At 45.2% G+C, this 12,766-nt stretch overlaps 1 protein-coding gene across 2 annotated transcripts in view; it reads left to right on the top strand.

Annotated features, from left to right (window-relative positions):
• RAI14 (retinoic acid induced 14) overlaps positions 1-12,766 on the top strand; it is a 137,743-nt gene that overhangs the window by 106,854 nt on the left and 18,123 nt on the right. Inside the window, exons 8-11 of one of the 2 annotated variants that reach the window (XM_066602462.1) lie at positions 1,249-1,355; positions 6,735-6,910; positions 9,078-9,106; positions 11,597-11,686. In XM_066602462.1, coding sequence (XP_066458559.1) covers positions 1,249-1,355; positions 6,735-6,910; positions 9,078-9,106; positions 11,597-11,686 — 402 coding nt within the window. The remainder of the gene's footprint in view (positions 1-1,248; positions 1,356-6,734; positions 6,911-9,077; positions 9,107-11,596; positions 11,687-12,766) is intronic. The other variant, XM_066602463.1, reaches the window with a different exon arrangement.

Here is a 12,766-nt window from a genome sequence, read left to right as displayed (position 1 = left end):
GGTTGTTCCAATAGGAGAAATCACATCACACCTACATGCGAGTGCGATGCAATTTTTTTATTTTTTTTTGCTGCCGTGGGAAATAATGGGCGATTCAGACGCAGAGCTTCCAAAGAATGGGACATTCAGCGATATTTCAATCTTGGACCATCGGTACCAGAGAAAAGTCGCTCATGTAAAGAGACATATTGAAAGCAACGTATTCTTTTGCCGCGCGATATATGCACAGATCTGCAGTCCATGTACATAATCAGCCCTTGTAGTAGCCTTCTGGCCGCCAGCTAGTAACAAGTGATAATTATAATGTGGGATCTCTATCCTATTCCTACCTAATAAATGTGACCACAAAGCCGCCGTAGAGCAGATGAGGCCTGCGAGGCTTCGCTCCATCACTGGGGTTTCTGAGAGTATAAATTAGTCCATAGAAATTATATATGGGGTTATATACCCACTACTGTACGTTATTACATGGGAGACGTCACCGAGGAGTTCCAAGACCCATCATTTGGAAAACAGTAAAATTAACTTCCCATAAATGCGAAATAATTTGATATATTGAATATCCTTTAATCTGGTATTTATAATACAGAGCTTCTGATAATACAGCATAGAAGTGCGATATAATGTTATTACAGGACCAGAAGCAAGCCCAGAGAGAGGAAATTCCTCCTCCGCAGTGTTCAGATGCGTTCACAAGGCGAGTTTTTGCCATGGAATTTTCTGCGCCGAATCTACAACAAAAACCCTTGGGGCGCGTTCACACACAGCGAATTCTGATGTGGATCCGCGCCAACGTCCATGTCACAATCCACATCATTTGTGCAGATTTTGATACACAATTTGACATGGATTTCGATGCAGATTTTGACAAAACTGAGACGAACATAACCCGCCCCTGTGTCCTGCTAACATTAAGGCTGGTATCAGACAAGCGTATCATAACACGTCTGTAATAAGGATCCGTAATACAAACAGGTTAATAATGTTATTCCAGGCGTATATCATCAGTATGTTATCATTGTGTGTAATCCATATCTGCCCAGTAGAAAATAATACCAATTAATGCAAATACAGAGGCAAAAATGGACAAATGGAGCGCATGATGCGTTTTTAGAATACGGCCATGTAAATAGACGCATAGATTTACAACGGCTCTGAATGGAGGTCCGCAAAACTGTCTCCAAACCGGATGCTTATTTTTGGGCCCTTTATGACTTTGCTTTAATTGTTGGACTTTTATCTTTGCAGGATGGTCATACGCCTCTGCTTATCTCCGTTCAACAAGGCCACGTGGAGGCGTGCAAGTGTCTCTTAGATCATAAAGCTGATGCAAACATCGCAGATAAGAATGGAAAGTAAGTGTGCTATGAAGTAGTCTATAGCTGTGACTTAAAGCCATACTAACCCCAACCATGTTATTCACCTGCCGTGAGACAATGGTACTTTAAGGGTGTGTTCACATGGGCTGGATTTAGGCCTCATGTCCACAGCATGGGGCGGATTCGTGCAGTGAATTGCATATGGAATCCATCATTGCCCGTGGCCAGTGAGCCCTGCTTACCTGTATTCCCTGGCAGCAGCATCCACGCCGATCCCTGCACTTCCGAGTTCGCTGTACTGCGCATGGTCCCCATGGCTTGCCGTCGGACATGCGCAGTACAGTTTTTTTTATTTTTTTTTAAATCTCCTCCTTTCCCACAGATTTGCGGCATGCCCACAGTGTCGGCTGTGGGTGTGCTGCGGATCGGGCGGCTTCCATTGACTGCAACGGAAGCCGTCCATGCGGGAGCCGCACAAAAATGGAGCAAGCTGCAATTTGTTTTCTGGACCAAAAGCTCCACAAATCGAATCTGCATTTTTAACCCATTTGCAGGCGCCCTTGCTTCTCTATGGGCGGCTTGATTTGTAGATCTCCCGCGCAGATTCTGCAAATCAGATTTACCTGTGGACATTGGGCCTACATGTGGAAAGTCCGCAGCGGACAATCTGCAGCAGAAAATCTGTCTCAAAGGCCGCCTGCAGACGAGCGGAAATCCCGCCGCGGGATTTCCCGCGGGATTTCCGCCGCTGAAAGTCTGCATAGGAGTGCATTACAATACGCACTCCTATGCAGACGGCCGCGGTTTGGCCGCGCGAAATCTCGCGCGGCAAACAAACCACGGCATGTTCTAATTTTGTGCGGGGCACGCACTCACCTGGCCGCCGGCTCCGGTCTGCGCATGCGCCGGCTGCGCGGCAGCCGGCACATCAAAGAGCCGGGGCCGTCAGGCGCGGGTGAGTACGCGCTCGCCCCTGCAGGCTCTGGGGTCGGATCGCGCGGCGAGATTTCTCGCTGCCGGATCCGACCCGCTCGTCTGCAGGCGGCCAAAAACTGTACCATTCAGTGCGGATTTTGATGCAGTTTTGAACGTGGATTTTGGTGCAGAATTTACCCACTCCTTTTAGAACGGGTGGAAACGGCCTTGTTATCCGGTGCTAAAGTTCACACTGCATGTCAATTTCCAAATGGGTTTGGATGAGATATTGAAAATCTCATCCACTTTTCTGCCACTTTCCTTGTGGAGTGTTTGCATGGAAATTCCGCTGGAGATCTCTGCCGGCCTCCTCCATTTACAGTGAACAGGCAGTTGTTCGTAGATGAATGACTGCCTGTTTACACTGAGTGAGAAGTCGCTCTCTAGGCACTTCATTTTCAGCAAGATGAAAGGAAGCAACTAGCGACTAATGAGCGAGTTCTTGCTCCTGTCAGTCCCACTTTTACACATGCCAACTATCGGTCAAAATGGGGGGGGGGGGCGACAGCCCTTTCAAAAGTGCCACCTTGCTCGTTCGCTCGGGCAGTAAGCTTATAAACAGATAGTGTTTTTTTCATATTTTTTAAATATGTTCTCATTCACTGTTCAGTTTGCTGTACCAGTGAATGAGAACGACTGAATGATCGGTGTTTAAACTGGACGCTTAGCGAACGAGCCAACAATTATTTTCCCGCCTGTATAAAGTGAATGATAAGTGAACAAATTATCGCTCAATCGTTGGCTGCATTTACACCGAATGATTATAGTTCACATTCAAACGATTCAGCGTTTTTGGGGGGGGTTTTGGCCGATAATCGTTGGGTGTAAGAGCCCCCTACCTGTCCTGCATTCCCCTCCTGTGGCCGCCTTACGGATAACGTAGATAATTGCCCTGCCAGTGATTACACACGTTGTCTCATGTAGGAGGAATCTGAATCTGAAGCAAAGGATTCCAATGCATTCGTTCAGATGGGCGATCCTCCGGCACATAAAATTGGCCAGCCAGAAAAGATAGCACATACATATACCTTCTATAGGAGCTTCTAATGCCACGATGAGCCGGCAAAGGGAGGAGTGAGGGAGAGATAGCTTAGCATCGCTACACTCTCTTATAAAAGTGTGTGTGTGTGTATATGTATATATGTGTATATATATATATATATATATATATATGTGTATATATATATGTATGTATGTAGACACACGCGCACACACACATACGAGAAGCAGCATGGTGGGATTAATTAGCTTTTAAGGCTGGATTTATACAGGACGGATTCCGTGTGGTATTGCTGTGCGGCAAATAATAATAATAATCTTTATTTGTATAGCGCCAACATATTCCGCAGCGCTTACATAGAGAGGGGGAAAACAGAAAGACAAAAATTACAGAACCACGGTTACATAGTAATCAGCTGATGGAAACGGGTGAGGGTCCTGCTCCAACGAGCTTACATGCTACAGATAATGGGGTGATACAGAAGGTAAAGGGGCTGGAGATGTGCACGGTATGGCGAGGTGGAGAGTGAGGGACGCTATACACATAGACAATGGTCAGATATTTGGCCGTGTGCCTGTGGCTCCTAATCCCAGGATTAGCCAGCCACGTGGACGAGATTTTGCAAAAAACCTTGTCCACACGGGACGGCCAATCCGTCACGGCAAAGCCGGGTGGAACTGGCGATGCGGCGCAGAATTGACAGCCGCAGCATGTTGATTCTTTTTTTTTTTTCCGTTGCGGCCTCACTCCTCTCTACGGGGAGAGAAAGCTGCAACGGAATGCCGGCAGCCGAACCGCTCCAAAACCCGCAGGTTTTGGAGCTGCAGAAATCTTGCAGCATTTCGGTGCAGTCAAGCCGCGAGATTTCCCACGGGACTTCTGTTCCATGAGAGCCCAGCCTAAAACTAACAGAGTACAGGCTGAACCAGAGAGTAAATCCTTAATTAGTCCAGATGAGCGTGTAAAGGTAAATTCTCTGTGGAAACAGTGATTTTGGGTGATAATCGTCCCGCGTACACGCGGCTGCCAACAGGGCGCTGAGCAAGAAATCGTTCACTTGTCAGAGTCACTTGGATTTAGCAAAAGTAAAAATGAAGCAACTATTGTCCCGTGTAAAGCGGAGCCGCTCAATGTCTAAGTGAATGGAGGAGGGTGGCCGGAATGATCTGCAGCCCCTGCGCCTCCATGCACTTGAATGACTCACTCCTGTGTAGACACAGGAGCGATAGTCAGGCAGTAGGACTTGCACCTGACAGTCATCCCATGTAAGCTTGCCTTAAAGGTTTTATGGTCTCTAAATAGATGTTGGATCAGAGGCCTGGTGCCCCCACTGTCCCTGAACCATGTAGCCCACCGTAAAACCTTCAGAGAGATTTATATCTGCGTTCAGAAAATCAAACATTCTCATAATTTTATATTCCCCGACCTTTCTGTCTCTTTGGGATTTGAAGTTACCTTTAAATACAACAACCCTCATATATTCTGTGTTGTGTCCTTATCTACTAAAAAGCTCAGTCACCGGTAACTCTGTCTTTCTTTCTTTCACATGTTCTGCACGCAATGTTGTATACCTGGTTCTGTGCACTAAATGTCATATCGGGGGTCTTTATGTGAGTCTCAAAACCCCAAGCCTGAGAATCTTATGTGAATGGGGCCGTTCTGCAGTTCCTTGCACATTCAGTGGGTGGAACTGCTAAAGCAGCCCTGCAACCCCAGCAGTCGGACAGAAAGTCATGGCATACATGAAAATTGCATGTTGTTCCAATAGTAAAAACAGAAAATCGACCTCGCATGAAACTAACATGTACATGCAAGCACGATTTTTTTTTTTCTTTCCTTCCCATAGGGAAGAATGGGCAATTCTTAAACAGAATCCACCCAAAATAGCTCCATTTTTTCTGTCTCGCAGGAAAATTGTACATGTATATAGACCATTGGTTTCTAATTCCATGCGTGTTTTGTGTGTCTCGCCATGCACAAAGCTTGCAATGGATATTCACCCATGTAAATGCAGCCTTCGTGGGAGAATTTAAGGGGTTATCCCACAAGATGAAGTTACCCCTTATGCACAAGAAAGGGTATAACTAGCTTAACATTGGCGGTCCGACCACTGGAATCCCCAACAATTGCCAGAACTGGGGTCCCAAAGGCTCCCAAATGAATGGAGTGGTTGTCACACATGCACCTTAGAACTCCATTACAATGGGACAGCCAGAGATTGCGGAGTTCAAGTGCTCTGCCATTCTCGGTGGTTCCACTTAAATCAGTGTTTCTCAACTCCAGTCCTCAGGACCCCCAACAGGTCATGTTTTCAGGATATCCTATAGTAAGAACACATGTGGCAATGTCTGAGGCACCGACAATCATTACATCACCTGTGCAATACTAAGGAAATCCAGAAAACATGACCTGTTGGGGGTCCCTGAGGACTGGAGTTGAGAAACACTCACTTAAATGAATGGAGCAGTGGTGTGCATGTGGGACTATCACTCCATTCATTCAGTAATGCTTTGGACCTCTGTCTTCCCAATCGGCGGGGGTCTCAGTTGGTCGAACCACCAATAATCAGCTAGTTATCCGGTATCCTGTAGATGGGGAAGAACTTCATTTCGGTGGACTAACCCTTTAAATATGATAAGTCAGCCATATGTTTATGTCCACATTAAAGGGAATTTATTTAGATAATTCCTATTTGTTAGGATTCTCCAACTGATCACAATTTGTCCTGCTGTTGGGATCCTCATAAATCAGCTGCAATCTGTGGTGGAAATCTGTCATGAAGTGTTCATTTCTCCTACAGCTCCACCACAGGAGAAATGAGGCATTACACAGTTCCCATTGAAATCAATGGACTGTAGTTTTAATGAAAAAGCATGTGAGGTCCTCCATGGTAAAAGTGCTCGGCCACTTTATTGGCTTAGGCATTGGGGGGGCTGTCTCTATAGACATGATTACCTGTGAATCCTAAAGATTGATGGGATACACAGAAAAAAAAATCTGTAAGTATGTCTATGGCAAACTTTAGTGGATTATTACAAGTCTGTTCAGGGCTGATTGATTCTAGTCATAAGCAGATGATATGGAGAGCACAGCATTTCAGGAGACTAATCAATCACGACTGGCATTAACCCTTTCCAATCTAATTTGTATCCTGGTTTTCCTAGGGGGTTTACTCTTTTTCTGCTGTTATACAACGGCGCTATATGCTGGCTAAAGCTAGTACTGCATGAGGTGACACGTTAGATAGGCTCCGACAGCAGAGAGGCTGGCAATATACAGTAAGAGAACCCCAACGGACGTCTTCCAACATCGGAGCTGTACAGCCTCAAATCATAATGTCTTCAGACATCAGACATTGATTGGAAAGGGTTAAGTCACGACAGTGAATGGGATAAGTGTAGGACCTCACGTGTATAACCTTTATAACTTGTATCTCTCAGGACTCCTCTGATGTTAGCGTGTGAAGCCGGTCACTTCAACATGGTGGATGCCTTGGTGCAGTGCGGAGCCAATTTATCAGTATCTGATGCCCTTGGCCATGATGCTCTCCATTATGCCAGATTGTCAGCAAACCCGCACATCCTCAGCCTTCTTCTGTCAAAGACAAGCCACCATGGTATGTCATTTTATAGTATATATATGTAGAGTGTTTCCTCCCGATATACACTGTTGATAAAATCATTGAGGCGTACATAGAAGGTGATTTAAATTCGATTTTATTCACATTTTGCATTACGGTGTTGGGCAGCCTTTGGCCTCAGTGACTGCAGTAACCCTCCTAGGCCACTTTCCACCAAATACCCATAGATGTAAGGAGGGAGTTGCCTCCATTCCTTCAGGAGAGCTTCAGATAGTGATGTGGGGTATGATGCGTGTGTTGGGCGTGCACAGATATGACGTTCTCGTTCATCCCAAGAGGCTCGATGGGATTGGAATCCAGACTTTGGGCCAGCCAATGAAGTTTCCAGACTTTCTGCTCCTCAACCCTGTGTGCTGTATGACATGGTGCTTGGTCATGGATCTAGAGACACGGAGCTGTACCAAAGTATTGTGACAGGGAAGGTAATGTCACATTGTGCGGAATGTCTCTGTACCCATTGGTGTTGAGGGTGGGCTTCACTACAACCAATGTCCCTAGTCCAGAACCTCCTCCAAACTTCACTGTTCACTGATACGATCCAACGCTGCAAGCCCCATCACAGGCGCTGCCGTGCATTTACTGCTGTGATGTTGTGTGCCGCCGCTCGTCCATGGTAACCCATGGAACGGTTAAAGGCTCTGGGAATGTTTAGCTTGCAAAAAAGAAGGCTGAGAGGAGACTTAACAGTGGTCTACAAATATCTGAAGGGCTGTCACAGTGCAGAGGGATCAGCCCTATTCTCATCTGTACAAGGAAAGACTAGAAGCAATGGGATGAAATTGAAAGGGAGGAGACACAAATTGGATATTACAAAAAACTTTGACAGTGAGGGTGATCAATTAGTGGAACAGGTTGCCACAGGAGGTGGTGAGTTCTCCTTTAATTGAAGTGTTCAAACAAAGGCTGGACAAATATCTGTCTGGGATGATTTAGTGAATCCTGCACTGAGCAGGGGGTTGGACCCGATGACCCGGGAGGTCCCTTCCAACTCTACCATTCTATGAACCCCTCACATGCAGTTCCCTACGGATGGTTCTGTTGCTAATGCATGTTCCAGTGGCCTGTGAGACCTTCTGAGTGAGGGCAGACGATGTATGTGATGTCTTCACAACTCCTACAAGGCTTCGTTGTCCACTTCCTTTCAGTTTATAAGATTTCCATGAACGTGGCCGCACCGCACACACCGGATGATTTCTATTTCGAAAAAAAACATTGCCGACAACAGACTTTGGAAGGTCCAAAAGTGCTGCGATGTCCCTTACTGATTGTCAGTACCCCATTGTCAGCTCTACACCTGGTGGCATCTGATGGTTTCTGTACTGGGATATGATGTGTGATACTTTCCTTTATACCTAATGCTCACACATCCAATTTGCATATCCCCTTCACCTGACAGCGCAGGATTGCTGGGGGTCCCAATACTTCTGTTAACACAGTGTAAATTAAAGGGGTTTTCTAGGATACAAAAAACATGTCTGCTTTCTTCCAGAAATAGCACCACACTTTCCACAGGTTGTTTGTGGAATTACAGCTCAGCCCTATTCACATCAATGGAGCTCAGCTGCAGTACCGCACACAACCTGTGGACATGTGTGGCACTGTTTCTGGAAGAAAGCAGACGTGTTTTTCTTTACTTGAACAACCTCTTTAAAAAATTATACACCGCTACTTACTAGTTCTATATTTCTCTTGGAAGCATGGGGGACTACCAATATGGCTACTAGCACAGCTTCCACTCGGGTTGTTAATCAGCTTTTCTATCGGCATGATAGGCAGATCTGTCTATGTATGTAGTAATAGGGCAGCTGAACAAGTATGTCTAACATCCATGAGTCTGGTGAGGTTTGGTGACAACCCCAATAGAAGAAGCTATAATGACGACTATGTAGGCATACCTCCCAACAGATCCTGTGTTTCAAGGGGTTATCTAGAGAAACAAGCCTCAAAGTAGGCGGGGCATATGCTAATTTGCATGATTTGGTCCTTACTGGTATATTTTGTGGGTGTTCCTGGGAGGAACAGGACATGGCTTTAAAGTTCCCCGTGAACGGGGATGCAAATGTTGAGATGTATGCATATAGGTACATTAAACCTTTGCAAGATCCTAATCCTAATTTCATGTTTTCTGTCTTTTCTCATACAGGAGTGAAAAGTCCAACCAAGTCATTTCAGGTACCGGTATTACATGCCAGAAATCACCTCTTTTCCTTGCTTTTTCTCACTCCTCATTAGTTCTGCACAATCTTAACCATTATATATATATATGGAAGCAGAGGGAGTGGGGCACTCATTGCAGTAACGTATATATGGGTATAGTGATATATCGTCTGCCATGCCCTATAGGTTGGGACACATGGAGTTAATACTTAAACTATACCTCCGACTAAAAAAGGACTAGTTCACACTATTCCAGAATGCACCTGCGCAGTAAGTGTCTGACGTCTTGTTGTCCAGAGATTAATGCTTTTCCTTCAGATCTCTTGTTAGTATGTGTTCTTTTGGTCTCCTTTCTCAAATAACAGGCCTATGTGATTACTTATGCTTTCCACTGTATACAGCAAGGCCTCTATAAAGAGATAGACAAAAAAAGACTACACCGCACAGGAATGCACAGCAATAAATGCAGGTGGACATTGAGGTGGAAGGTCCTGGCAGGGCACTACATTACAATGTCTGCAGAGAGAAGTGGAGCTTACACAAGGATCAAGTGTCAAGCTATATTAAGATAACGCACAGGGGTGGCCGGCCCAACTGCATCTAGGTAGAATGGGAGTTTCCTGCTTGAGGGCCTAAAGTTTAACTTACAGTTGACCGGAGGGTTCAACCTAAAGTTCAGTCCTGTGGCCCTAGGACAAAATATTGTCCAGGTACCAGAGAGAAGTTGCTATATTACCTACTGTCCGTCCTCTGTTCCTTTGTCCCTCAGAACTGCTGATTTCTATTTCCTATTTTCAGGCTTCTAAGAGGCCACTGCAATCTTCTAACTACCTAATGTACATTGTGCATTGGTAGTCCCAGGCACTTCATTCTGTTCTCTAATTGGCCAGCACTGATCACTAGCAGTGTTAGTCAGGCAGAGAGCAGGTGGAGTGCATTGATGGTCTAACACACAGTTTGCATTACATAGTCAGAAGATTGTGACAACCATCTTGTAAGACTAAAATCACCGCTTGGGAATCGGCAGATATGAACGGCAACAGTGCAAAGGACAGACAAAATTTCGAAAGGTCCCTTTGATACATTCCTTATTTATCCATGAAGCTGTGTACAGAGCAAAACGTGTACAGAGAAAGACCAAAAAGACCGCACTGCGCAGAAATGACTGTACCTTTACACCAATAAATTCAGGGGGACAATGAGGTGGAAGGTCCTAGCAGGGCACTACATTACAATGTCTGCAGAAATGAGCAGAGCTTACATATTAAATGAGTTTCAGGGCTTAGTCACACGGGCGCATCGGCGCCTAAGTTACTGCAGAAAGAAGACGGACGCACTTCAGGACGGATGTCTCTCTGCAGCGCCGGAAGAAGGAACATGTGACCGGCTTCATTGCTGGTCATGTGCTCTTTCTTCGGCGCTGCAGGGAGTCACCCGTCCTGAAGTACAGCCGTCTTCTTCCTGCAGTAAGAGCTCAGTCACACAGGCGCATCAGCGCCGTGAACGAGCGCCGATGCGCCCATGTGACTAAGTCCTCAAGCAGTATTGAACATAATACTCAGGGGTGCAGTTGTATGATTGTCAACCGTCCTGATCTTCACTAGATAGTCCTGCAAACCAGGACAGAGTTTTTCCTAATTAATATAAAAAATGCATGGTTTTAACTATTTAAAGGAGCTCCCAAATTGCAAGGAGAGGATGTAAAAGAGAAACTGTCATGTCAGCAGGGTCAGCTGCATAGCTTTACAGCAACTGCTCTGTTTGTCTCCTGACACTTTGAAAGTGTCAAGTGGGCGGTTTTTATCACTCACTGTCAATGGGAAACCTCAGATTTGATTGACAGTGAGCAATGATGATTGCCCACTGGAAACATTCATATAGCCAAATCTAAGAAGAGGCGGTATGGAGGAATAGGGGATGAATATTAACAAACAAAAGGCTACAATAGAGTAAGGGGGGTCGTGGCTGCAAAGTTATATAGCCGGCCCCGCTGACGTGAGGACATGACAGCTGCTCTGGAAATGTCCTGTGATTTGGGATTCAAATGTTGTATATGGTCATGCCACACTTTTGTAGCTTGAACCAGAGGCCGTTGCTGACTATTATAGTACTATAGCTCTCTATTATAAGATCTCTGTGGATCTTCACAATCTTTAAAGGATAACGTTTGATATTAAAAGCTGATCTTTCCGTAATCTAAGCTTAATCTATGGTAAATCTATGTAGAATTTCCAGTGATGACATTCAGTGCCCTGACTCTTTCCCGCCTGGTTTAGTAGAACATGTAGATGATGTCTATATATCGCATGTAGAGTAAGAATAATAACGCATGTACGCAGCACACCCCACCATCCCCTTCCTCTGTAGTGTTCTTCATCATATCCCTTGTTACACGTTAGTCAGTAGTCGGCTCTTTGCATAGTTGTATAACGATATAGATAAGTCTTGCTCGGTTTCTACTAACCCAACTAACAGCTCAATTTTTCTGGCCTATAAAACTTCCAGCATGATCAAGTCACTAGATTAAGCTCAGACAGAAGTGGGACCCCCAAAAAACGCAAAGCTCCGCCTCCTCCTCCTATCAGCCCTCTACAGGTAACTGCAATACATGATCTGTATACATGTTATATGATGTGTGCTGACTTGTTATAATGTGTTAAAAAAAAAGAAGTTCATGTTTGGTAGAAGAACTCCCTCCAAAAAGTTTTATGTAAACTTCATTCCTGCATCGGCCACCTATGAAAGGCACTTCTGTCTCCATGACAACACTTCTGGCTTTGTTTCCTTGGTGGGCAGTATTGTCTTTGGGGCATTGTCCTAAAAAGACAGAGAGTTGTCAAAGTCAATACAAGCATCTCTATATTAAAGCGTTTTTTCTGGATTTTAATATACTCCTGACATCCCCACCAATCGGCAGAATAACGGAGCTGCAGCTCTACAGTTAGTGCCATGACCCTTTCATTGTTTACGAGGCATAGCGTCGTACATATGGTTCTGGCTGTATAAGGTACTACAGTCACTGCTGCTCATTCCTGTTTCTGCAGGACCTTTACTATTGATGACCCATCCTGAGGATAAGACATCAATAGTTGATTAGCGTGAATCCAGAGCTTGGGATCCCCACTGATCAGCTGATTCCCAGCACTACTGTCAGTTTGAATATCGCTAGAACCAGATAGCGCTGTCTGTATTGCAGCGGTCAGATTTGGTACCCCCATTGAGTTCAACGGCAGCTTTGCCTGCAGTATAAAACCGGGCCACTGCGATATTGACAGTAGCTATCTGCTTGGCCGCGAGCTGATTGGCTGGGATCCTGAGCACCAGACTCTTTTTGAACAACCACTGATGACCCATCCTGAGGATAGCCTTTTAGAGACCCTTTAAGGGTGTATTCACATGTTACTGATTTTTTGCAGCAGAAAACCTACAGCGGCATAATCTACCCCAAATGGTACAGCGGATTTGATGCTGAAATGCTGCAGGCTCGCCGTGGATTTCACCACCTCTTTTGAGGAGGTGAAAATCTGCAGCATAAATAGATATGCTGCAAATTAAAAATCCACAGAGCAGGTCATTCGGTGCTGCAGATTTTTCCACCGCATGCATATTGGATTTCTTGAAAATGCATCCATAATGCTTAAAAAAAAAAGTAAAATGCTGCAGATTTATGTCAGC

The sequence above is a fragment of the Eleutherodactylus coqui genome, chromosome 5 (genome assembly GCF_035609145.1).
Source record: "Eleutherodactylus coqui strain aEleCoq1 chromosome 5, aEleCoq1.hap1, whole genome shotgun sequence".
Lineage (NCBI taxonomy): Eukaryota > Metazoa > Chordata > Amphibia > Anura > Eleutherodactylidae > Eleutherodactylus > Eleutherodactylus coqui.
The sequence above is the reverse complement of the archived record's forward strand: the minus strand, read 5'-3'. Positions and strand labels throughout refer to the sequence as shown.